General features: G+C 43.5%; 1 protein-coding gene across 1 annotated transcript; it reads right to left on the bottom strand.

Moving 5' to 3' along the window:
- Positions 1 to 7: 7 nt before the first annotated feature.
- LOC113058227 (proprotein convertase subtilisin/kexin type 7-like) lies at positions 8 to 13,407 on the bottom strand. The gene is made up of 16 exons (XM_026225926.1): positions 13,240 to 13,407; positions 12,214 to 12,634; positions 11,023 to 11,157; positions 10,756 to 10,921; positions 9,975 to 10,065; positions 9,792 to 9,846; positions 8,692 to 8,830; positions 7,680 to 7,780; positions 7,192 to 7,359; positions 6,959 to 7,069; positions 6,781 to 6,883; positions 4,399 to 4,555; positions 3,793 to 3,887; positions 938 to 1,031; positions 721 to 838; positions 8 to 629 (listed from the first exon to the last, which is right to left on the bottom strand). The coding sequence occupies exons 2-16, from the start codon at positions 12,622 to 12,624 to the stop codon at positions 402 to 404; spliced, it is 2,172 nt and encodes a 723-aa protein (XP_026081711.1). The 5' UTR covers positions 12,625 to 12,634; positions 13,240 to 13,407; the 3' UTR covers positions 8 to 401.
- Between the last annotated feature and the right edge of the window lie 10,036 nt (positions 13,408 to 23,443).

The raw sequence follows: 23,443 nt of genomic DNA, 5'->3' as shown, positions 1-23,443 counted from the left end.
ACTGAAACAACTTCCCTTTAGTTTTTATTCAAACCCCATCTCAGTTGCTGATCACAAGAATACCACACTTCAAGTAAAAAAATCAGTAAAATACCTGCAGGTAAGCAGTTTAAATCTCTTTCCGTCTTTCAAAATTCAAGTGTCGGAGGTATTTATAGACCTATTAGTGACACATCCGATGCGTCACCGTCGAGAAGAAAGTCATTTATATTAAACTCCACCAAATATCATTCACACGCACTCTCTCGATCATACATGCACTGAAGGTTTCAAATACTGCACTCAAAGTCAGGCACTCTCAGAAGACAACATTGTCATGAACACATCAGCAAATCAATCAATGACGACAAATGAGGCCACTCAAAATGCTCGAAGAAGAACAGAAGAAACGCAGACACGTGCTACGTGTCCTCATCCGCAGCTATGAGCGGGACTTTGTCCTCGTTGTCCGTCTCGGGCTGGATCTGCACCACCTGACTGTCCTCGAGGCCTGTGGATACGGCCTGAAAGCCTCGTCCCCGTCCCGTCTCCGTCGTGCTGCATGCACGCCAGTCCCAGAGCGTGAGGGTCACCTCCAGCGTGTAATAGAGCGACCAGAAGAGAGCGAAACAGCCCAGCAGCAGCAGAGACTGCAGAGCACAACACACCATCATTACACACTACTCACTGTACAGTCAGTTACACACGTGACCATGCTGGGGTTTCCAGGAGCACACACACCTTCAGGCTGTTCGAGGTGAACGGGCTCACGATTTCAGGAGGAACGTCGATACCAGGAGGACAGGGAAGAGCAAAACTGCTGTCCAGATACTGTCCACCCATGGCCTCCTCAACAACCCTGAACAAACACACACACACACATACACACAGGAGACGTATTAACACTGATTCAGGATTATACTGCTGAAGCATTCATCTTTCACCGTCTGTAGCTCACCTCCGCCTGTCCTTCACCTGCTGAGGAGACAGAGACGAGCCGTACAGAGTGAGTCTCCAGCGCTTCAGGACGCCCGACGGCAGACTCGGCTCTTCTGAAAGACAGAAACTCAATGTTAGTTCATTCTCATTCTTATGCAACAATATTGATTCAGAAATCCCAAGAATCGATTAGTCTAGCTGCTCAGATAGTGAACGGAGAATTGTAACGCCTCCCATCCAGTAAATGGCAATAAGCTTTGTGATGTAACTTTTGATATGAAACAATGTCTCAGATTTCCCAGATTTTACAATATTCGAATATTAAATGGCGTTTTGGCGCGGTTTAGAGTGTAAAGTTCGACTTTAATAGAAGTTACAGCATGAAATAAACACAAATGAACATCCGAAGGTGTGTTAAAAGAAAGAGTACAGCTTACAGAAATCTGTCTCATGTCTCATGTGTCATCGCTCAATCAGTGTTTCAATCGCAGGAAAGATGACAATAGCTCGTAAACAATCTGTGGCGTCATGTTACATTTACATCAGAAAAACATATTCCATGACCATGAACTTTGAATTTTGTTAAATATGCACCATATAACATTAGGATACACACACACACACATAAATAAATATATATATATATATATACACACACACACACATAAGGGCTGGTAATTTAACGCGTTAATTAGATTAATTAATTTTAATTACATTCAAACTGTACTGTTTACTGTACTGATCTAAAGTGAGGAGAAAACAGTGATAGTTTGTTCTGTCCAAACACCTGAGCTTTTGAGAGCGGTTTCCTCGAGCGGGCGCAGGCTTGAGTTGGTAGCCTACTACTGGTACTGTAAAAAGACAATTTTACAAACTCACCGGATCTACAGATCTCTACAAATCTACAGGATCTAAACGCAGCTGTTATCATAGGAGACCTGTGCTGGCAAAATGAGATATTGTCGTATTCACATCCTCCATTATAATACCTTCAGAATGATGTATGATTGTTGGAACCGAGTGAAAATGACTGAGCTACACCTGTTTGAAGACGATAGAGTCAGCAGTCAATTTAGAGGAAAATCAAGTTAAAGTTTTCTGAAGGTTACACCTGCAACGTTGCATCTTCTCCTCCACTTCTTTACTTTATAATAATCACTGTATTAGTAGTCACAATAATTATTTATTTTATCTTTGTTGTTATAAATAAGAACAAATGCAAAAAACAAAAAACAAAAAAACGGTACAACAAATATAAGAAAAAAATAGTGCAAATTAGTCTTGTCATGGTACCAAAATGTCAATATTCGATACTGATACCAGTGAAAATCCATGGTTCTCGGTATCAATTTCGGTACTAAAGCAAAACACAAAAATATGCTAATTAAAATTTAAATCACTAAAATAAAACCAATTCCATTCTTTATACTTAACAATTGTGTTTAAAGATTTTCTACAAGTAATATAATTATGAAAAGTTCCACCCAAATTTAATTTGTCTTTTAATGAATGAAATTTAAATTAATTTTATTTTTTGGTAAATAAAGGGGATTTGCTATTAAAATTTAAACATGGAAGAAACATTGTGTGATTTATTTCTTTAAAAAAGTAAGTTGTATTATTTTTTTCAACAGTAGTAGCAGTATCACATACATTCTACTAAATAATAGTAATATTTGTAGCACAATGCCTTTATGTAAAAATGAACTTTTATTTTGATGGGCTACTTTTAAATTGACACTGGTTTTACTCAAATGAAATGCTTGTGAAGTGACTCAAATACATAAACAACATCACCAGAACTGTTCTGTGTGCTCTTTACTGCTAGCGTCATGTTCTTCAGTCTCTGTAGTAAACAAACCATTCATTCATTCACACACGCAGGATTCAGATTTCAACCAACATTTACAGACACTGAACTGGTCCTTTGACAAATTCTGTGACTGTCCATATTAAAATGTAAGTCGAATTTTCATGACTGGATTTTGAGTTTCCTTCTCTGTTTTCTGCTTCGCTGAAATCATAGTGCTGCATGCGTCAAGATCCGGGTTAACCAGGTACCCTCGGTACCAACGCTACTTAAGACACCGCGGAAACCCTGATTTCTTCATTTTACAAATAATCAAATGTAAAAATCGCTTTATAAACGGATTATTACAACTACAAGAGCAGTTCAGTAAAGAAAAGCGAGTGATTCCCTCTTCTCTTTCATTGTCAGATCAACATTAATGAGGCGGCCTGTATGAAGATATACTGTAATGAAAGGATCTAATATAAAATGTTACACATCAGATGTTTTCCCCAAACGTTGACTTGAGACATCACGGATTATGTTTACGTGAATACTGTAATTCTGTGTATTTATTAGGATCGCGCGCTTCGGATGACAGACAATGTGAGAAGCGAGCGGAGAAAATGCGCTCCTCTCAGAAAACACACAAATAAAGGAAACTTAACATCTAAAATGATTATTTGGAGCATTGGGATCACTGGACGAGGGCTTAATAAACTCATTTTTGTGAAAACCTCAAATCGACATTTAGCACTTTTTATTTTTTGCCTGTATCTCAAAATTAGCCCATGCACCTTCTGACTCATTCAGAACAGGTCACGTATAATATCCTTTTAGTTTAGTGCTGCTTGCAAGTAATGCGGTTTCTTTGCCCCGACAAGCTTTGTCTCGTTCAAAAGATATTTTACTTCAGTTCATAGCAGCTAGCGTTACTGTGGACAGTAGCCCCTGAAACACTTGGCAAAGACCAAAACATTGCTTTGCCAAATTAGCCTGTTAGAAATGCCATTATTCCGGCTATAAACAGTAATGTTTTAGTTTTTTAACAGTTAAAATATGAGTTGAGCAGTGGTATGTCTTACTGTGGTCAGTGATGTTTAGGGTGTACTGTCCCTCGGCTCTTTCTCCCCAGCATCGCACTGTGGAAAACGTCCAGTCTGTGTATCCAGTCGTATCTCTGCTCAAACAACACACCGGGTGTTACAGGCGGCCCGACCGGTTCAGACGGGGTGTGTGTGTGTGTGAGTGTGTGTGAATCAGAAGTGTGTGGGCACTCACACATCCAGCGGTCTCCGGGCCCCGATCAGAGTGTGTGTGTGTGTGTGTGTGTGTGTGTGTGTGTGTGTGGGCACTCACACATCCAGCGGTCTCCGGGCCCCGATCAGAGTGTGTGTGTGTGTGTGTGTGTGTGTGCGTGTGTGTGTGTGTGTGTGTGTGTGTGTGTGTGTGTGTGTGTGTGTGGTCACTCACACATCCAGCGGTCTCCGGGCCCCGATCAGAGTGTGTGTGTGTGTGTGTGTGTGTGTGCGTGTGTGTGTGTGTGGACACTCACACATCCAGCGGTCTCCGGGCCCCGATCAGAGTGTGTGTGTGTGTGTGTGTGTGTGGACACTCACACATCCAGCGGTCTCCGGGCCCCGATCAGAGTGTGTGTGTGTGTGTGTGTGTGTGTGTGTGTGGACACTCACACATCCAGCGGTCTCCGGGCCCCGATCAGAGAGCTCATTCCACTGGGACAGACGAGCCAGATCTCCACGCTCCCACGCCGAGGATGAGCGATCGTCACTGTGACAGACACGTGCTCCAGCGTCTGCATGCCAGACTGCCTCAGATCAGACACAGAGACTACAAACACACAGATTTAACAAGAGCTGTATTTCTGAAACATGCTCCTCACTGTCATTTCACCACTGATATGATGCAATTACAAAGAGAGCAGAAACAAGTGCATTCATTCATGACGTCTGATCAACGCATTAACATCTGAATACTAGTTCACCTTCACGTTAAACCACTTAAATAATCAGGCTTTAGTCAGACATCAAACTTGCAAGGTTAAACTAGCTGAGCAATTCAGACCAATTATTTTGTACTGTATAAAAACTACATTGCAAAGGGTCATGTTGATTTAATAGTTTTTGTACATTTCTAGACCAGAAAATGTGTTATTGTAATGATGAAATGGCCCCTAACCCTTTTGTAGTTTACTGTAGTTATTAAAGGTTTAATAAGTCAGAAATCACTTTTTTTTCTGTACAGAGCTGCAGTGACATGTCAATATTGAGCTTGATATGTTCCCGCTGACGCAGTGATGCTGCTGCTACACACATCCATGCTTTACAATAACACGACTGCAGGAAGAGCGTGAGAGAGAGAGAAGTTCATCATGGTAAACTATTACAGAATAAATACTACAGGTTCATTATGTGTCAGTAACAAACACTGCTGACAAAGACATCTCTTCTCCTATGACACTAGAGCAAATAATGACAACGATCCTATCGCTTCTCTCCGTAGAAGTCACAAGAAGTGAGAAAAGACCAACTTATGAATGCCCTTCTTATGGTTTGAAATGAATCACATATTAGATCAGAAAACTGTTAATATTTTGGTCAGACTTTTGTTTGAGAACCATATCCCGCTACGAACTAACTATTAACTGTGACTTTTGCCTCAACAAACTCCTGATGTGCTGCTTATTAATAGTTAGTAAGGTAGTTATGTAGTGGTTAGGCTTGTTGCGATAGTCGGTGTTACCGGTGATACACGGTGTTTAAACCACCTACCGGTCATAGCACTGGACCACCGGCACCGTCCCCATCGTGTTGAAGTTTTAGCCTATAGCAATAAAGCACTTCATTCAGTTAGTGACTACGTGCCTTCGTAATTTAGCGTAAGCGGAACGAGCGCCGCAGTAAAGCAGCAGGTGTCCGATTTCATTTATCATTTGAGGAGAGTGAGGCGAGCTAACTGGCAAAGGATGGCGGAAGATCTGGTTTCAAAGCGAAACGCAAAAGCACCTATTTGGAAATATTTTGGATTCAAACCAAATGCCAACAGGGAACCTGAAAACGTAGGCTACCTTATTTAACGAAGTTTTTGATGTTCGCTCGTTTCATATTCGATGGTTGTGCGTTTTTTTTAATTTTATTTATTTTTTTTTTGCTGAAAAAGGCAGGCACTTTATTTAACGAATAGTGAATTTTGTATAGAATTTCTTGTTTGATACTTGCACGATATTTGCAGTGGTTCGTTTTGTTAATAAATGCACTTTAAAGGTGTTTCAGTGCTTTTGTTTAGTTTTTGCATGGTGTGTTAAGTTATTATTCATTTTGCAATAAAGATGTGTGTAATACAAGCGAGTGTCTTGTTGTTTTGTGTATTTTTATTAATAATAAAATAAATTAACGCATGGTTAATTCAAACAAATGCTACTGAATTGCCGCTAATTAAAGTGAAAGTAAATTGAGATGTGTGCACATCTGCACGACCGCATTTTCGGCCACCCGAAATCCCCGACGACACGCAACCCCAGTGACACCGGGATTACCGGTTTTTTTTTTTACACGTCGATTAACCGGTGGAAAAAATCCGTCACCGCAACATCCCTAGTAGTGGTCGACCGATATATCACCGAGGCCGATATTTGGCTTTTTTTTTTCTTTTTTTTTATATCGGCACCGGCCGATAATTTTTTCTGCTTGGCCGATGTGTTCGAGGAGGGACTTTTATTTTGGCGACTCTGAGAGCGACAGCACCTTAACACACACAGTGCTCTCATATCAGCTTTATATCCGCTATCGACCCCCTGCTTTCCAAGATATCGGCATCAGCTGTCTAAAACGCACATCGGTCGATGTGTATGACATTGGTATGTGTTGGGGTTAGGATTAAAGGATCTGAAATGTAGTCAAGCATATTTATGCTTTAATATGTGCTTACTAATCAACAGCCAATGTGCCATTAATATGCACGCTAACAAGCAACTAGTTAATAGCAAGATCTGGTCCTTTAAAATAAAGTGTTACCAATCATTCATTTCAGTGTGCTACTCCACATAAATCTCTTACCATTCCAGGTGTGCGTGAGAGTTTTGTTATACTCTGGGATGTCCTCGTTGGCCTTTAAAACCGGGCTCTGGTAGGACACCAAGAAGGGGACGGACTCCCAGACCTGCCAGAGACACACATACAGACTCTCAGATGCTTGATGAAGCCTGTGTTTCTCTGGAAGCTGTGATAGATCTACCTTGGCAGCATTAACCAGCCTCCAGGCGTTCAGCAAACCGAAGCCGTACTTGTGACTGTGGTGGAAACCAGCTCCATTGATTCCCCAGTCGGCCTGAGCGTCAGCGTCATGCTGGAGACACAGACACACCTCCACGTCAAACCAGTAGCAGTAGTAACACATCAACGCCTCAATTAACATCATTGGAGGATATGACAGCAGTGTATTCTGTAGATTAAGGAGGGGTGTGTGACCTGTGTAGCGGTGTAGGTGATGATGTGCTGGACGTCCCTCCAGCTCAGACAGGGCCGCACCTGCAGCATGAGCGCCACCATCCCAGCAGCCAGAGGAGCAGCCGCTGACGTCCCTGTGTGTCCGTCTGTGCAGCCTGTGCCGCTCTGCAGAGACCAGTCCGACGTCACCTGACACAAACACATCAGGAGACCCATCTCAAACATCTACATCCTCTGGGGACTTCTCCAGTCATCAGATGACCCTAAACTCTGAACCTGCAAGCTCACGCTCATCTGCATAGCCACGCCCACATCTAAATATCCAATCAGCTGATTGGGTCTTGTATTCAGAAGGCGGGGCTTATTCTGCCATATTGTGTGTTGTGATTAGGGATGGGTATCGTTTGCATTTCATCGATACTGATGTGTTTATCGATACCGATACTGTTATCAATACTATTTGGTGCAAAAAACATATGAAGTGAATAATGCAGGTTACTGATACTCACTATACTGCGCAGCTGTCTGCTCCCGCTGCTGAACGTCACGGCCAGCATCGACGCACACTCCTCTGCATAAAACGGCCTTTTGCCATTCTCATCAACCGCGCCTGCAATTACACATCATCTTATAAAGAGCCTTCATTTCTTAAAGGGACAGTTCACCCAAAAATGAAAAAATCGCTGTTAGTTTACTCATCCTCATGCCATCGGAGATGCTTGTGACTGTATTTCTTCAGAAGAACACTAAAGATCTTGAGCAGAAACCTTGGCTGGTACAATAATCTGATTGATCAGTTTGTTTATGAAATCACACAGTGGCGTGATGAATACGCAATTATATTATTAAAGCACCCAATAATGATTGGAAATGTAGATGTTTTACATGTCTTAATCATATAAAGTGAATAAACTTGTCTTCATCAACTCACTTTTTTTTTTATAAACCATGAGAAACCATAAAAACGTTCATATTGCCCCTTCATAGAAAGTGGTCGGTCTGAATTCAATGAACTGGTTCAGTTTGTTCACCAAAAAGAATCGGTTCAAAAGAATGATTCGTTCGTGAAGCAGACATCTCTCCAGACTCCTTGCCTGAGGATTACAGATGGTAATGTAGTAAACAATGTACAGTTTCTTGCACAGACTGATCGTTTCGCTTCATAAGACCTCAGTATATCGTCAGGAGCCACGGGGATTCATTTTGTGTTTCCTGAAATACTTTTTTTGATTCTCAAAGTGACAGAAGCTGTTGACTTGCATTTTATGAACCACCAAGGGCCACAGTTTTAGTTAAAAATCTGTTCTGCTGAAGAAAACAAGTCCAGGGTGAGTAAATTAACAGCAGGTTTTCACTTATATATATATATATTATATAACACGTATAGAAATACAGATGATATTACAAATATTTAAAAAATACGAAATTAAGATTGTGGGCTGAAATCTGAATCAGAACTGCTCCTCTTTGATCAGGTAAGGTTTAGACACTCGTAACGGAGCTGATAAAGCAGTCCATTACCAACGGTGACGGTGTAGATGGAGTTAGCATAGCCGTCATAGTTGCAGTCGTCTTCATACTGTCCTCCGTTACCACTGGCCACGACGAAGATGCTCCCGAAACCTCTCCTGCCTGCGATGACCCCGTGCTGCAGCGCCGCCTGTCAACACACACAGGAGTCAGTGTTAAAACTGGACTCAAACATGGATTAATAGAGGTGCACGATTAATATCGGCCGATAATTAATGTGCATCTCGTCAGTAAAGCAGCTGATAATCGCTGATGTCAGTAAACAACAGCTCCGTGTAGTAACAGCTGCTCTGTGTGTAATCACGCTCCTGATGGTATTTACCTCTGATTAGAGAACCGGCTTTACTGATGAGATGCGCATTAATTATCGGCCGATATTCATCATGCTCCCCTATGGATTAATAACTCAAAACCATTGATGGCTGAACTCTAAAAATGTAAAGCTGTTCGAAAGTTTGGGAACAGTAAGATTTGTAATGTGTTTTAAAAGAAGCCTCTTCTGCTCATCAAGGCTGCATTTATTCGACCAAAAATACGGTATTGTTAAATATTAGCATTTGAAATAATGTTTTTTTCTATTTTAATACACTTAAACTAATTTATTTCTGTGATGCACAGCTGTGTTTTCAGCATCATTACTCCAGTGTCACATGATCTTCTATCATGAAAATACACTGATTTATTATCGATTTAGAACCATTGTTTTTGCTGCTTCACATTTTTTTTTTTTTGGAACCGGTGATAATTTTTTCAGGATTCTGTTGAAAATATAATATTTCACAATATTTCTGTTTATTTTGTATTTCTGATCAAATAAATGCAGCCTTGATGAGCAGAAGACTCTTCTTTAAAAGCATGAATGGATCTTACAGCAGTGTATCTGTAATGGCAGACAATGCATCTTGTTTTAAATGCACCCGTTTGATTTAATGTAAGGGTCATATTGGCATGTGTAGGCTATGGCTGAAGCACCAGCACTTTATTTTGGTGCAAAAACAGAGAACCAAAATCATTGCTGAGGTGAAACCAGTCAAATGGAGAAGGATGCATGCATTCCTCTGATGAACTGATGAAGCTTCAGATGACCTAACCTTTCCTAAGGGATGCGGTCCATCAACTGTACGGCCGTCATCATCCGGACCCCAGCTACAGAACAAAATACACACGTTACCCACATTTCAGTAAACTCTAAAATTAAAATTCCTAAATCCTGCAGAAATATCACTGTTAGCTAGTGTTAACTGAAGTAGCTAAACAATGTTAACAAAGAGCACCTGCAGCTGTAGACGTCATTGACTTGGTAATGCTTATTAAAAGCAACAGCCTCCATGCTGTCTGTGAGGGGTCCGTCCAAAACTCTGATGCCTACCAGGACACACACACACACACACACACACACACACACACACACACACACACACAGGTTTGTTATACGTTCTATTTACACGCTCTTCCGGTTCTGCTGAATGAGTCTAGAACATGCTGATCAAAAACACATTGGAGGAAGGTGGAGGAAGGAGCGATGTCGCATGTATGCATAGGAATATGAGAAATAATGTGATCATCAACTATAAACAGCATACAAACTAAAACAGCCTAATGTTAGTGAGTGAGATGTTGATCCAGGACTGTGAAGCTCTGGAGGAGTTGATGGATTGGTGCTGATCATCCCACTGAATATGATCCAGATGTAGGATTACATAAAAACATGATTTTATCTTTCATGATTACTGCATGTGCCAATATTCATAAAACAATAGTCTCGGGGCCATGAAATATTCATCAAAAACGCTGCCAGGGAAAGAGTTAAAATACACGCAAGTAAACTATTTATCAAAAAAAGAACTGTTATGTTAATATAATGTGTCACATAAATAAAAATGACTAGATATGTTTCCTTCTTGCATTTAACATTTAGAATTTTCTTGTCTACAATGGATGTTCTCATTAATCTATCAATTAGTAATCAATATATCTGCCCTACGAAGCAATCTATGACTAGATTTACTTTTATCCAAATTATCCAAATGAGGAATTTTGATTGAGTTGCCTGACCTGCGACCCTGGCTCCGAATGCGACTCCGACGGCGCAGAAGCTGTTGTTGGAGACGGCGGCGATCTCTCCGGCGCAGCGCGTGCCGTGATGGTTATCACTGTTACCGTCAGGGTGAGGCATGGGGTCAGGGTCGTTCGAGTTCAGGTCATAACTACCCTCAGGACTCTACACAAACACAGAGCTGCAGTTAAAGCTTCAGGACCACAGACGCTGCTGGATGAACACACACTGAACCTGACAGACTCCAGAGGTCAGAGGTTCCTCACATAGTTGGGCTGAAGATCTGGCAGTGTGTGCTGAAGGCCGTCGTCCACCACGACCACAGTGACGCCCGCACCGGTGATGTTCCTCTCCCACACACCCGTCACATTGATGTCCATCCCTCGCTTCACATCGTTGTGCTGTGAGAGCAGAAGAGATGAGAGACGGATGAAATCTGACGGCTTCCACACTATCATGATTTACACATTTACTAACTAATATATCTTACTTCATGAAATCGTTTTTTATTTTTTTCAAATTTAATTTGACTCCCATTTTACTGGACTATATTTTAATGGTTAAATGAAAATTAATTTAAATCTATTGCATGTCTAATTAATTGAAATTGCATAGAACTGAGCAACAATTTATTAAAAGTTTAACAAAGAAATACATTTTTTACGTTTTATTTTTCCTAAATTCTGTTTTCATTTTTATGGATTCCATTTTAATTGTTTAATTTTAATAATCAAGAGCAGGTCTAATCAACTGCATTCATAAAACTATATTTATTATTATTAATTAATTTATTATTATTATATACTATATAATTTATTATTTAATTTATTATCATTTCTACAGTAATATGGTCCTATAAAATATTTTATTTACTAATATAATTTAATTTTTATATTTATTTGTTTTATTACCCGTGTTCTTTTCTGGATTTATGATTTAATACTAATGATCAAAATCAGTCGTAACCAAATTAAGGTATGAAACATTAATTCTTAATATTTTATAATGTAAATCAAGCTAATGAAAAATAAACATCTATTTATTTATTTATTATTAAGTCCAAAACATAAGTTTACTGTTAAAATTTAAACATTAAAACAAAGTTACAATTTTTATTTATTTCTTTTTAAATGAAGTTTAAAACTAAATGTTTTTATTATTATAACTATTAATATCATCACTATTATTACTTTGGGAATACATTCTACTGTACAATAGCAACAGAAGCATAATTTCTTCCAATTAAACCAGACTTTTATTTTGACAGAAGGAAATATTTCTCAGATTAAATGATGATATGATATAACTCATATCGAAATAGTCTTTTTGAGCTTCAATGATTACAGACACTAGATATGATTGTGTTTCCAGCCCTTTTGATGTATTCATCCAAAACACACACTTTTATGACTAGAGTGCGTAATTGTGTGCAGTATTTAATGCCCCACAGTACTCACCAGGTGCCACTGGCTGGGGTATCTGGGGTCATTGAAGGTCAGGCTCCTCTTGGAGCGTCTGAGGATGTGTTCCTGTGAGTGCCAGAGCACATGAGGGTTTCGGTCTAGCGCTGTCTCTGTGGAGTGCACGTCTGTGCTGTCCTCCGGTCGCTGACAGAGCAGGTAGTGTCCCTCCAGCTGCCCGATCTGCCCGTGGCTCTCCAGACCCAGCTCCTCCGCCACGCTGTGTGCCAGCCGCTCCAGAGCCGTCACTGAGCCAGCGCTGAGCCGCACCGCCCAGGACCGGCCCGGCCCGCAGGACGAGGACACCCCAGAGGAGGAGAAGAGGGAGTGTGTGTGCAGCGGCGGAGCGGCGAGGAGCAGCAGATGATAGAGACGGAGACACATCTGGAGGGAGGACGCCATGTGCATATCAGACCAGCTGACCGGGACACACACACACACACAGAGAGAGAAAGACACACACACAAACGTCAGAGACCACATTAATGGTCAGGGATGCTTTCATTTAAAGGGACAGTCCACCCAAAAATGGTTTGGTTCTTCCGTGGAAAGCAAAAGAAGACATTCTGAACAATGTTGGTCTCCAAACACTTACTGGTAGCCACTGACTTCCATTGTAGGGAAAATAAATAATAAAAATTCAATGAAAGTCAATGGGTACCAGCAAGTGTTCGGAGACCAAGATTACTGGTGTTTTGAGACTGAACCTCTGAGCACATCCTCGTGTGTTTAGTTCGTGTTTCAGGTGAGTGCGAAGTGTAAAGGCTTTGACAACACTGAACTGAACAAATATTTGTCATGGACAGAGAGAGAGAAACCGGAAGACGTCGAAACATGCCGCTCCGATCATTAAAACACATTCTAATCCATGAGTCAGTTGGGTAAAGCACGTTTTAACGGATTCATATACTAAATACACAATGGAAAACATTAGTTTTAGTAGTTATCTCAGCACTGACGAAAACGAAACCTCCTACTGTCAGGTCAGAAATAAAGAATTAAACGTCGAGACGCTCATCTTACCTTCTGGTAACGTCAAAGTGCTTCGCTATCGTCTGTCTGCTTTATTTCCGATCTGTTTAGAGTCATTATTCGACATAAACTCAATCCGCGACATCACTCGAGCAGGGAACTCAATCTGCTCGACACTTCCGCATGCGTCATCTGCTGCGTCACATCCGATGTGTGATCGAATATGGCAAGCCGTTTTAGCGTAAACTGTTCCCAACGTTACTCGCCGTAATTGCATTTTTACTAGTATCAATTCAGTTAGAGAGCTCTCTAATTTAATTCTTGCTAGTAACAATGTCAATTACAGAGCTCTCTAATTAAATTATTACTAGTAAGAAATCTAGTTACAGAGCTCTATAATTGTATTCTTACTGGTAAAAACTTGTATTCAGTAGATGCAAAACAGATTTTCCCATTCCCCTTTCAAATCCCGCCTGTGGGATACACTTCAAAATAAAGTGAATTGATAGCATTTTCATTGTGTCAGAATGACTGTAAGAGTGAGATGACAGTTTGGAAAGGTTTTGTTTTAATAATTTATCACTTCATTAATTCACACCTTATTATTATTTCTTCATTTCAGACCCTTAGATCCATATCACAAAAATCTAATTTGGTGTGTATTATGCACTGTAACATGCATAGAATTTGAGCTACATGTTATAGGCCAATTCATAACTTAATCGTCACTCTTGACAAATGTCTTTCTTTCTTTTTTCATTCCTTCTTTCTCTCTCTCTGTCACCTTTTGGTCAGATATTAGGCAATAATAATTATAATAATAGCAACATCATTTTAAGGTGCCTTTTTCCGCTTAATAAGGCAATATTTTGTTGAGTGTTTTCCACCTGGTTTTGTCCAGTATGTGGCAGCATGTCTGTCTTACTGAGTGATTCATTTAAAAACACAGATTCAAGTACGAAACATATTTCTCTAAGATGTCTAACAGTTCTAGAATCTACACTGTCTTTGTTTGGAACTATTTGTGTCGGTGAAACAAAAACAGACAATATTGTGTCCAAAATTTAACTTGCTTATATTAATTTCTTGGTTGTTGAACTGTGAAATCAACATCACATTCATGATCATGCTCATGTGTTGTTATTCAGAAAACTGCACTCCGACCTGTGTGACATTAATTATATCAGATGTTATAAATTTAAAAATCAAATACTCATAAAGGGATATTTTTTCCCTCATAACTTGAATTATAGTGCATTATAACAGGCTTTATCATAAAAGAAAAAAAAAGTGAAAAGTGAATCATGTAGTAAATGCTTCTAGTAACAGACCTGCCTCAGCATTATTGTGTGAGTGGAAAATGTGAATAAAACCCTTCCAAATCTTAACAAACACAGATATTTAATTTAATTAATACAAGACGTAGTCAGCCAGACGATGAACACCATTAACAGCAATTATTATATGATGCAGTCACACTTGTAGCATTGTTTGTTAGTTCTGTTGTTGATTCAGGGTCAGCATCATCTGAGGTCCTCTGAGGGTCAGCATCATCTCTTCTCAGGTGTTCTGGATCCAGACTGGAGCTTGTGTAAATCCTAGTTACCACGGGATGAAGATCCAGAAGAAACAGAGAAACACATAGAGACATCATTAGCGTAGCTCAGGAATCCTCAAATCTGGCCCACAAGATCCACTTTCCTGCAGACTTTAGCTCTAACCCTAATCAAACACACCTGAGCAAGCTCATCAGTGTGTTTGGGATCATTAGAAAATAACAGGTAGGTGAGTCTGATCAGGTTTGGAGCTAAACCCTGCAGTGCATTGGCCCTCCAGGGTAAGATTGGAGGATCCCTGGATAGCTGCTATTCCAACAAAGTAAAATTAATTAGTTTAACACCAAGCTAAAGAATAAGAATGCACATTTGATCAGATGCAACTACACTCACAGTTTAAGAGATACATTATTCGAATGCTTGGCGAAAGAGATGCGTTTTTAATCTAGATTTAAACAGAGAGAGTGTCTGAACCCCGAACATTATCAGGAAGGCTATTCCAGAGTTTGGGAGCCAAATGTGAGAAAGCTCTACCTCCTTTAGTGGACTTTGCTATCCTAGGAACGACCAAAAGTCCAGCGTTTTGTGACCTTAGGGAGCGTGATGGGTTGTAGCGTGGTAGAAGGCTAGTTAGGTACGCAGGAGCTAAACCATTTAGGGCCTTATAGGTAAGTAATGATCATTTGTAACTGATACGGAACTGTGACGGTATTTGGCCTTCGAAAAGTTGGGTTCGGGTGCCAGGGGTAAAAACCACCACAATTATTGACTTTAAATACATCATTAGCGATATTACATATAATGATGACAGTCTTATATCATATGGAATAAATAAAGCAAGGAACAACAGGGAAGTTGATTCAAAAGTCTTCTATTCATAATCAATTCCAATTCATTCACTTCAATTCAGTACATTATATTTAACACAATAAAATAACAAATCACATTTTATTGCCAAGACCAGGAACATATACCTTTTAAATAACTTACAAATATAAATTAGTGACAATTAAATCTGCAAATAATTAAACAATTAAATAATTCCACCAATTAAGCTTACCTTGTCACTCATTAAACTACTGGGCCTGAAACATAATTCATAACATCACACAATAATTACAACTGAAATCGGCAACTCGATCGCCAACATAAAATAAAAATCTCCCTACACCAAAAACCTCCTCAAAACACAATACATATAATGCCCTGAATTAGCATTGAAATCACCATCATAACTTCACAACCAATTGGAAAAAGCTCTCTCTCAAAAACTCCATTTACACGCCAATTACTTCCAATAACTTCTTAATGCTTAACGAAATTCAATGAGGGACTCACATTCCTCAAAATAGTAATCGTAAGCATTAATACACAAAAGACCGCAGCATTAAATGTAGGTCCATGTACGGTCCGTGTACCTTCGTATAATTCGTTTTTTAATTTAATATTGAAATCTGAAAAATGAAAAAAACTGCACATTCGTTTTTCATTCGTCCGAACAAAACAAAAAAGTCAAGACTTCGGCTTCATTTTTCCGTTTATATGTTCAGGGACAGAAAAACGTCCCCGGTTACTCACGTAACCTTAGTTCCCTGAGAGGAGGGAACGAGACATTACGTATGGGGGGAAATCCATTTCCTCGAAATTATGAAGTCTGATTGAATAACTCTTTTGCTTGCAAATAGCCAATGGCGCCCTCGCCCTCACCTGATTGGCTGACAGCCATCAATATAGGTGACGGTGGGCGCCAAAACCCTCAGAATCTTCCACTGAACGAGAGTAATGAGGCTGGAAGGTTTTTCCACACGGCAGGTTATGTAATGTCTCGTTCCCTCCTCTCAGGGAACTAAGGTTACGTGAGTAACCGGGGACGTTCCCTTATCGAATCGGTCTCTCGACATTACGTATGGGGAACAATAAAACCCCCGCCGTGTGGGAAATACTGTCCGGCCCAGCTCGCATCGAGCCACAGAAGAGCATAAGCACTAGCTCTTACAGCGCGTTAGCTCTAGGTCGGGTACCGGACCTGGTTGAAACACCTCTTGGCACAGAGCCAAATCAGCTCTTACACCATCGTAATCCAGTGCACCCAGATAAGCAACACTGGTGTGATATGGGGAAAATGCAGCAATATGTTGGTGCTTGGGAATACACTGCCGGCTTATAATGCGGGCATAATAAAGGGACCACATTAGATAGTGAATGAATACCTCAACCGCAGCTATTACAACAATAACTGACGCTGACCTGGTAGAAAGAACCACGGCTAGTGCACGCGCTAGGTAGGGCGTGCCCATAGCTTAGTCCAAAGACTGCTCAACTCCCTCCTCCTGCACTGACAGCACATGTGATGCGAACGAGGGAATGTCCAGATTATAGAATCTCGCAAACGTGTTGCGAGACGACCAGCCCGCTGCGAAACAAATGTCCTGAATAGACATACCTTTCGCCCAACCCCATGACTATGCCAAACTCCTTGTGGAGTGGGCGTGCACCCCGATTGGGCAGGCGGTTCCCCGGGAAGCATAAGCTAGTCGCACAGACTCCACTATCCAGTGTGATAGCCTCTGCTTCGACAGCGCGCTGCCCTTCTTGGCACCCGCGTAGCAGACGAAAAGCTGCTCTGAAGTTCGAAACTGGCTAGTTCTGTTCACATATGCACGCACGGGGCACAAAGCGCACTTCTGAGACACTGAATTACTGTCCTCCTCGGGGCAAAATGCTTGAATTGTAACTATCTGAGCTCTGAACGGCGTTGAGAGCACTTTAGGCGAATAACCGCGTTTGGGTAAAAGTCTGACCATACAATCGTCCGGTCCAAACTGCATACACGCGCTGTTCACTGACAGGGCATGCAAGTCTCCCACTCGTTTCCCGCAAGCTAGCGCGAGCAGTAGCGCCGTCTTAAATGAGAGCACTTTAAGGTCGCTAAACTCGGCTGGTTCAAAAGGTGGGTTGGACAGCGCACTAAGCACTAATGACAGGTCCCAGACCGGCATCTGATGAAGGCGGGGTGGATTAAGCCGCCTAGCTCCCCGAAGAAAGCTCGTTATCAGGGGGTGCCTCCCCACTGAATGGCCGTCTAGCAAGTCACGAAAAACGGCGATAGCGGCCACGTAGACTTTCACTGTAGATGGGGTACTGCCAGCATCCAGACGTTCCTGTAGGAAGGTCAGAATAATGGAGATATCGCAACTCCTGGGGTCCTCATTTTTGTCAACACACCAGTTAGCAAATACTTTCCACTTCAGAGTGTATAAACGCCTCGTCGAAGGGGCTCTAGCCTCTGCTATTGTCTGCAGCACTCGCTGATATACTCCACGCTGATCTGCCACACATGCAGATCCCAAAGCTCTGGGTTGGGGTGCCATATGGTGCCCCTCACCTGGGATAAGAGGTCCCTTCTCGGCGGGATCCGCCACGGGGGAAGCCGCGACATGTTCACCAGTTCCGGGAACCACGGCTGGTTGGGCCATTTGGGTGCTACCAGGATCAACGCACATCTCTCCTCCCTGATCTTCTGCAGCACCAGCGGCATTAACTTGACTGGGGGAAAACCATACTTCCGTCCCTTTGGCCAGCGGCTCGACAGCGCGTCTCCCCCCAGGGGGGATGCTGTCAGCGAGAAGTACAGAGGGCAGTGGGCGTTCTCTTGCGACGCAAAGAGGTCGATCTCCGCTTTGCCAAACAGATTCCAGATCATATTTATCGTTTGCGGATGGAGCCTCCATTCTCCGTGTACAATGCCGTCCCTGGACAGCATGTCCGCGCCGCAATTCAAACTGCCCGGTACGTGCACTGCTCGAATCGACAGAAGTACCCTGTCCGTCCATAACAGCAGCTGTCTCGCTAATCCCTGCAGGGATCGCGAACGCAAACCTTCCTGGCGATTGATGTACGCCACCACCGCCGTGTTGTCCGTTCTGATGAGAACATGACTGTGTTTCACAAACGGAAGGAAACTCTGCAGCGCTAGATGAACCGCTTCCATCTCCAAGCAGTTTATATGCCAGCGCGTCTGGTCCCCTGTCCACGTACCGAATGCTGGTCTGCCATCGCATAGGGCTCCCCAGCCTGATAGTGAAGCATCCGTAGTGACCACTACACGTCTGACCACTCTGCCCATAGCAGCACCCTGCTCGAATATGGTCGTGCCGAACCAAGGCGCCAGAGTCTCGAGACATGAACGCGTTATGATAAGGCGTTCCGTTCCCGCTCTCCACGCACGCGGCTTCACTCGGCTCTGTAACCAGTGTTGAAGCGGTCTCATGTGTAACAAGCCCAGTCTGCAGACGGAGGCTGCGGCCGCCATCAGACCGAGCAACCTCTGAAACGTTCTTAAGGGGATAGCTCTGCCTTGAACGAAGAGGGCTAGTGTATTTTGAATCGACTGGATTCTCGGCTCTGACAGCTTCGCGGTCATAGAGCGCGAGTCCAGTATCATACCCAGGAATGTGATATATTGGCGCGGCTGCAGTGTGCTCTTCTGAATGTTCACAGACAGCCCCAAACCTGTCAGATGGGCGAGGAGTCTGTGTTTGTGTTCCTCGAGAGCGCTTCTCGACCGTGCGATGACTAACCAGTCGTCGAGATAATTCAGTATGCGCATTCCACTGAGCTTCAGGGGAGCGAGCGCTGTATTCATGCATATTGTAAATACACGGGGAGCCAAAGCGAGCCCAAACGGCAACACTTTGAACTGGTACGCCACACCCTCGAATGCAAAACGCAGGAAGCGCCTGTGATGTGGGGCTATCTGGATGTGGAAGTAAGCATCCTTTAGATCCACTGCAATGAAGTAATCGTCGGGCTGAATGTGCGCGAGGATCTGCTTCACAGTTATCATCTTGAACGTGCGTTTCGCGAGCGCTTTGTTCAGTAATCTCAGGTCTAGGATGGGGCGCATACCTCCGTCCTTTTTCGGAACTAGAAAATAACGGCTGTAGAAACTGGAATTTCTCCGTTCCACGGGCACTATCTCTACTGCTTGTTTGGCCAGGAGAGAGGATATTTCTGCTCGTAGCAGCAGGGGGCTCTGTTCTGACACTTCTGTCATAATCACACCGCCGAAGCGGGGTGGTCTGCGAGCGAACTGGAGCGTATAGCCGCGTTTTATCGTGTTGATCACCCAATAAGATGCCGCGGGGAGCATCGCCCACGCGCTGAGATGACTCAATACGGAGGGTATTAATGCATGCTGCGGCGGGGCGTGCACGCCAGCCACTGGGGAAGCGTTGACCGCTATATGAGTGGCAGGTGACTCGTTCGCGGCTTCTTGCACGGGAACATACATAGTCACCTCCTCGGGTTTCCCCGAGTTTCCGCTTTGCGAAGCGTCTCTCGGAGGAGAGGCTTCGCTTATGTAGCGGGTAATAGTAGAGGGAGGAAGAAAGCTCTTTTGCTGAGGCATGTAATGCATGTTTATTGAAACAAAACATAGCGGTTTCATTCTCACAACATTCACATCTTTGACGAACTCTGGGCGGGAACACGCCCTTTTCGCCGCGGGTCCGACGAACACGTCCCGCGCTCTCTTCCCCCTGGCACGAGCATCAGGAACGCTGCTCCTTCTTGCCAGCCGGGCGCCCTTGGCTGCTAGAGGCCGGTTTAGGACCAAAACGGGGCTTCCTGGGCTGCCTCTGGCGGAATGGTGGCTCTGGCTCACGACGCTCTGCCGCGCTCGGGAACGTGCGCCTGGTATTTCCCGCTTGGCGCTGTGCCGAAGAAGATCTGGACCTCGCTGCAGGGGGGGCTTGAGACCGTTTCGGCAAAAGATGAGGCATCATCTTAGACTGCTTGACGGTCTCGGCGTATTTCTCCGACAGAGATTCCACCGCGACACCGAAAAGACCGGTGGGGCTCACCGGTGCATCCAGGAACTGCCTCTTTTCGGCATCGCGCATGCCGGACAGCGTCAGCCACAGATGGCGATGCAGGACCACAAGGCTGCTCATATTGCGGCCGATTCCTTTTTCGACGCCGCGAGAGCGAGATCCGCCGCCGTGCGCAGCTTCCTGAGCGACTCTGGGTCCGGGCTTCCCTCATCCAGGGACCCAAGGAGCCGAGTTTGGAAGACCTGCAGGATTGCCATCGTGTGGAGGGCAGATGCTGCATGTCCAGCAGATATGTACGCCTTCTCGGCGATGTGAGCAGTAGCTCGACATGGCTTAGAAGGCAAAGAGGCGGTTTTCCAGCCGGGAGAAGACGCGAGGTGGGCCGCGATAGCATCCTCGACGGGAGGCGGTCGCGCGTATCCCAATTTCTCCGCCCCTTCCACCGTCGTCAGCAGCTGGGTCCCCTGTGCATGGGCTCGGGCTGAGTAAGGGGAGCGCCATGACCGGGTGAGTTCCTCATGGACCTCAGAGAAAAAAGGCGCGGGTCTCTGCGGGGCTTCAGCCTGGCGGCCCGCGCCGAGGAAAGAACCGTCCATCCATCTCTTAGACGGCAGCTCCTTGGGGGCTGTCCACTCCAATTCCATATCTGCCACCGCCTCCGTGAGGATCGCCATAAGCTCGGCATCCAGAGAGGCGGGCTTCAGACGGGGCCTCGGACCACGCTCCCGGGTCTGAGGCATTAGTAGACATGGCGTCGTCCTCGTCATATCCAAACGAGACCATTTCCCACGCTTCTAGTGGAGGGCGGTAACTGGCCTCAGAGTATGAGAGGGGATCTTCCACGTGAGGGTGGCGTGGGCGTTGGGCCGACGCCAGTACCTCGACAGAATCCGTCGACGGAGCTCTCTGCAGTCTCCTGGTTCGCGGCTCGACGGCGGCGGACGGGGGAGAGGTAGGAGATACAGGGCCACCGTTACGGGTAACGGCCAGCCTTGCACGAAGGATCTTGATGGGAAGCTCCTCACAGGCACGACATCCGGATCCTTCAAATGCCGCCTCTGAGTGAGCCCGACCCAGGCACAGCACACACTGCTCGTGTGCGTCCGGGAAATCAATGGGCCCACCACACATGCGGCAAAGAGACATTTTAAAAGTAAAATCACCGGAACGCGAGAGGGGATAATTTTCCACAATTTTCCGCTCTGTATGCGTGAATCCACGGCGAAACCAGACTCAAGTGAAGAAAAAAGATTCTGAGGGTTTTGGCGCCCACCGTCACCTATATTGATGGCTGTCAGCCAATCAGGTGAGGGCGAGGGCGCCATTGGCTATTTGCAAGCAAAAGAGTTATTCAATCAGACTTCATAATTTCGAGGAAATGGATTTCCCCCCATACGTAATGTCGAGAGACCGACTCGATAAGGGAACGAATAAACAACTTGAATATTCGATCCCTACATGTGGGCGGGAATAAAACGCGCCCCTCCGCTGATTGGTCAACCAAACATTACAAGATAATAATAGTTCTAAAAACATAATAAGAGTCCTACGGATTCTTAACGTTTATTTCTACTACATTTTATCTCTTTATCTTCATCAAACAGCCAGATCAAAGAATAGCTTGACACAAACCATACAGAGGCAGAGCCTTTTGGTCCTTTGGCACACGACTGCTTTATTATAGTATCCACATCTATCAAAATCTGTCTGGCAAAGCTGCGCGATGCACTGCAGCGAGGGGAGAATATTGTAGCGAAGTGCAGAGCGCTTTCAGTTTATGTGAACATGTAGTTATAACTTTTGTTTTAGACAAAAAGTGCCACTTATAGTCCGGAAAATATGGTAATGTCTTCTTTTATCTTCAATTGATTTCATCTAAGGTTGTGGCTGAAGTCAGTTGTAGTTCTTGTGTTTCTGCTCTTCTCTTTTTCTGTTCTCTTCTTTCCTTCAGTGATTCTGCTTGTTAACAGGCTTATTAAGGTTGAAATTACTTCATATTTAATATATACACAGATTTTGTGGCTCAGATAAGGTCCAGTTCTGGTTAATTTCTTTACTCTTGGCTGACATGTGGCATTGCTATGGCCTGCTTGTGGCTCAAATCTGGCAAACAGGAGCAGTCCGCCCAAGTGCCATCATTCCACGCTGCATGTGGGCCAGATCATCTTTCCACGGGCGCCAGATGTGGGCCGGATCTGGGCCGACACAATGTTGCTACGTGGGAAGTGTATAATATTGTAAGTAAAATCAACTTAAGTCGGAATATTATCGGATTATTACTATTATATATCATGACCATTTTGCGATTACATATAATTTAATGCTGAAGAAAAGAATGAGTGTCTAACGTATGTCCAACATAAAAGAAATTTACCGCAGTACATCTGGAGCTGTTTCTGAACAAGTTTTTGCCATAATGGGAGCAAAATTGTTTAAGTCTGAATCAAAGTAAAAAATAATTTAAGGACCGGCAGATACCGTGTGCTAGCTTTCGGTTTTTGTTTTATTGCTAGGGTAAAATTTAAATCACACTTGTAAAGATTGGAATCATCGATCTAATTTGTAGTTAAAAAAAAAAAAAAAAAAAAAAAAAAACCTTTTACGCTTAAAAGGCATATTAAATGAACAGTTTTTGGACCACTATCTGTTGGAGGGAGAACCTACCTGTCTCAAGAGGTGATGGACGCTTGACGCTTTCGAAACAAACTCGGTTGAGATGCGCCTCGACTGAAAATTAGAGAAATATGGCCGATGCAAGAGCCAAAACCAAAGTAATGGTGACAGATGACACTGATGCTTCAAAGTGTGTATCGAATAAGCAAGGCAGATTTACATTTGGTTCCTGTGTAAAACTGTTCCCGTGGG

The sequence above is a fragment of the Carassius auratus genome, chromosome 40 (assembly GCF_003368295.1).
Source record: "Carassius auratus strain Wakin chromosome 40, ASM336829v1, whole genome shotgun sequence".
Taxonomy (NCBI): domain Eukaryota; kingdom Metazoa; phylum Chordata; class Actinopteri; order Cypriniformes; family Cyprinidae; genus Carassius; species Carassius auratus.
This window is presented reverse-complemented; position numbering and strand designations above follow the sequence as displayed.

Bases quoted from the DNA above. Each gene is read 5' to 3' on its own strand.
- LOC113058227 (XM_026225926.1), bottom strand. From the start codon at position 12,624: ATGCACATGGCGTCCTCCCTCCAGATGTGTCTCCGTCTCTATCATCTG. The intron at 7,070-7,191 runs GTCACACACCCC...CTGTGTCTCCAG, and splicing joins TCACCTACACCGCTACACAG to CATGACGCTGACGCTCAGGC. The intron at 839-937 runs GTGAGCTACAGA...GTGTTTGTTCAG, and splicing joins CAGGTGAAGGACAGGCGGAG to GGTTGTTGAGGAGGCCATGG.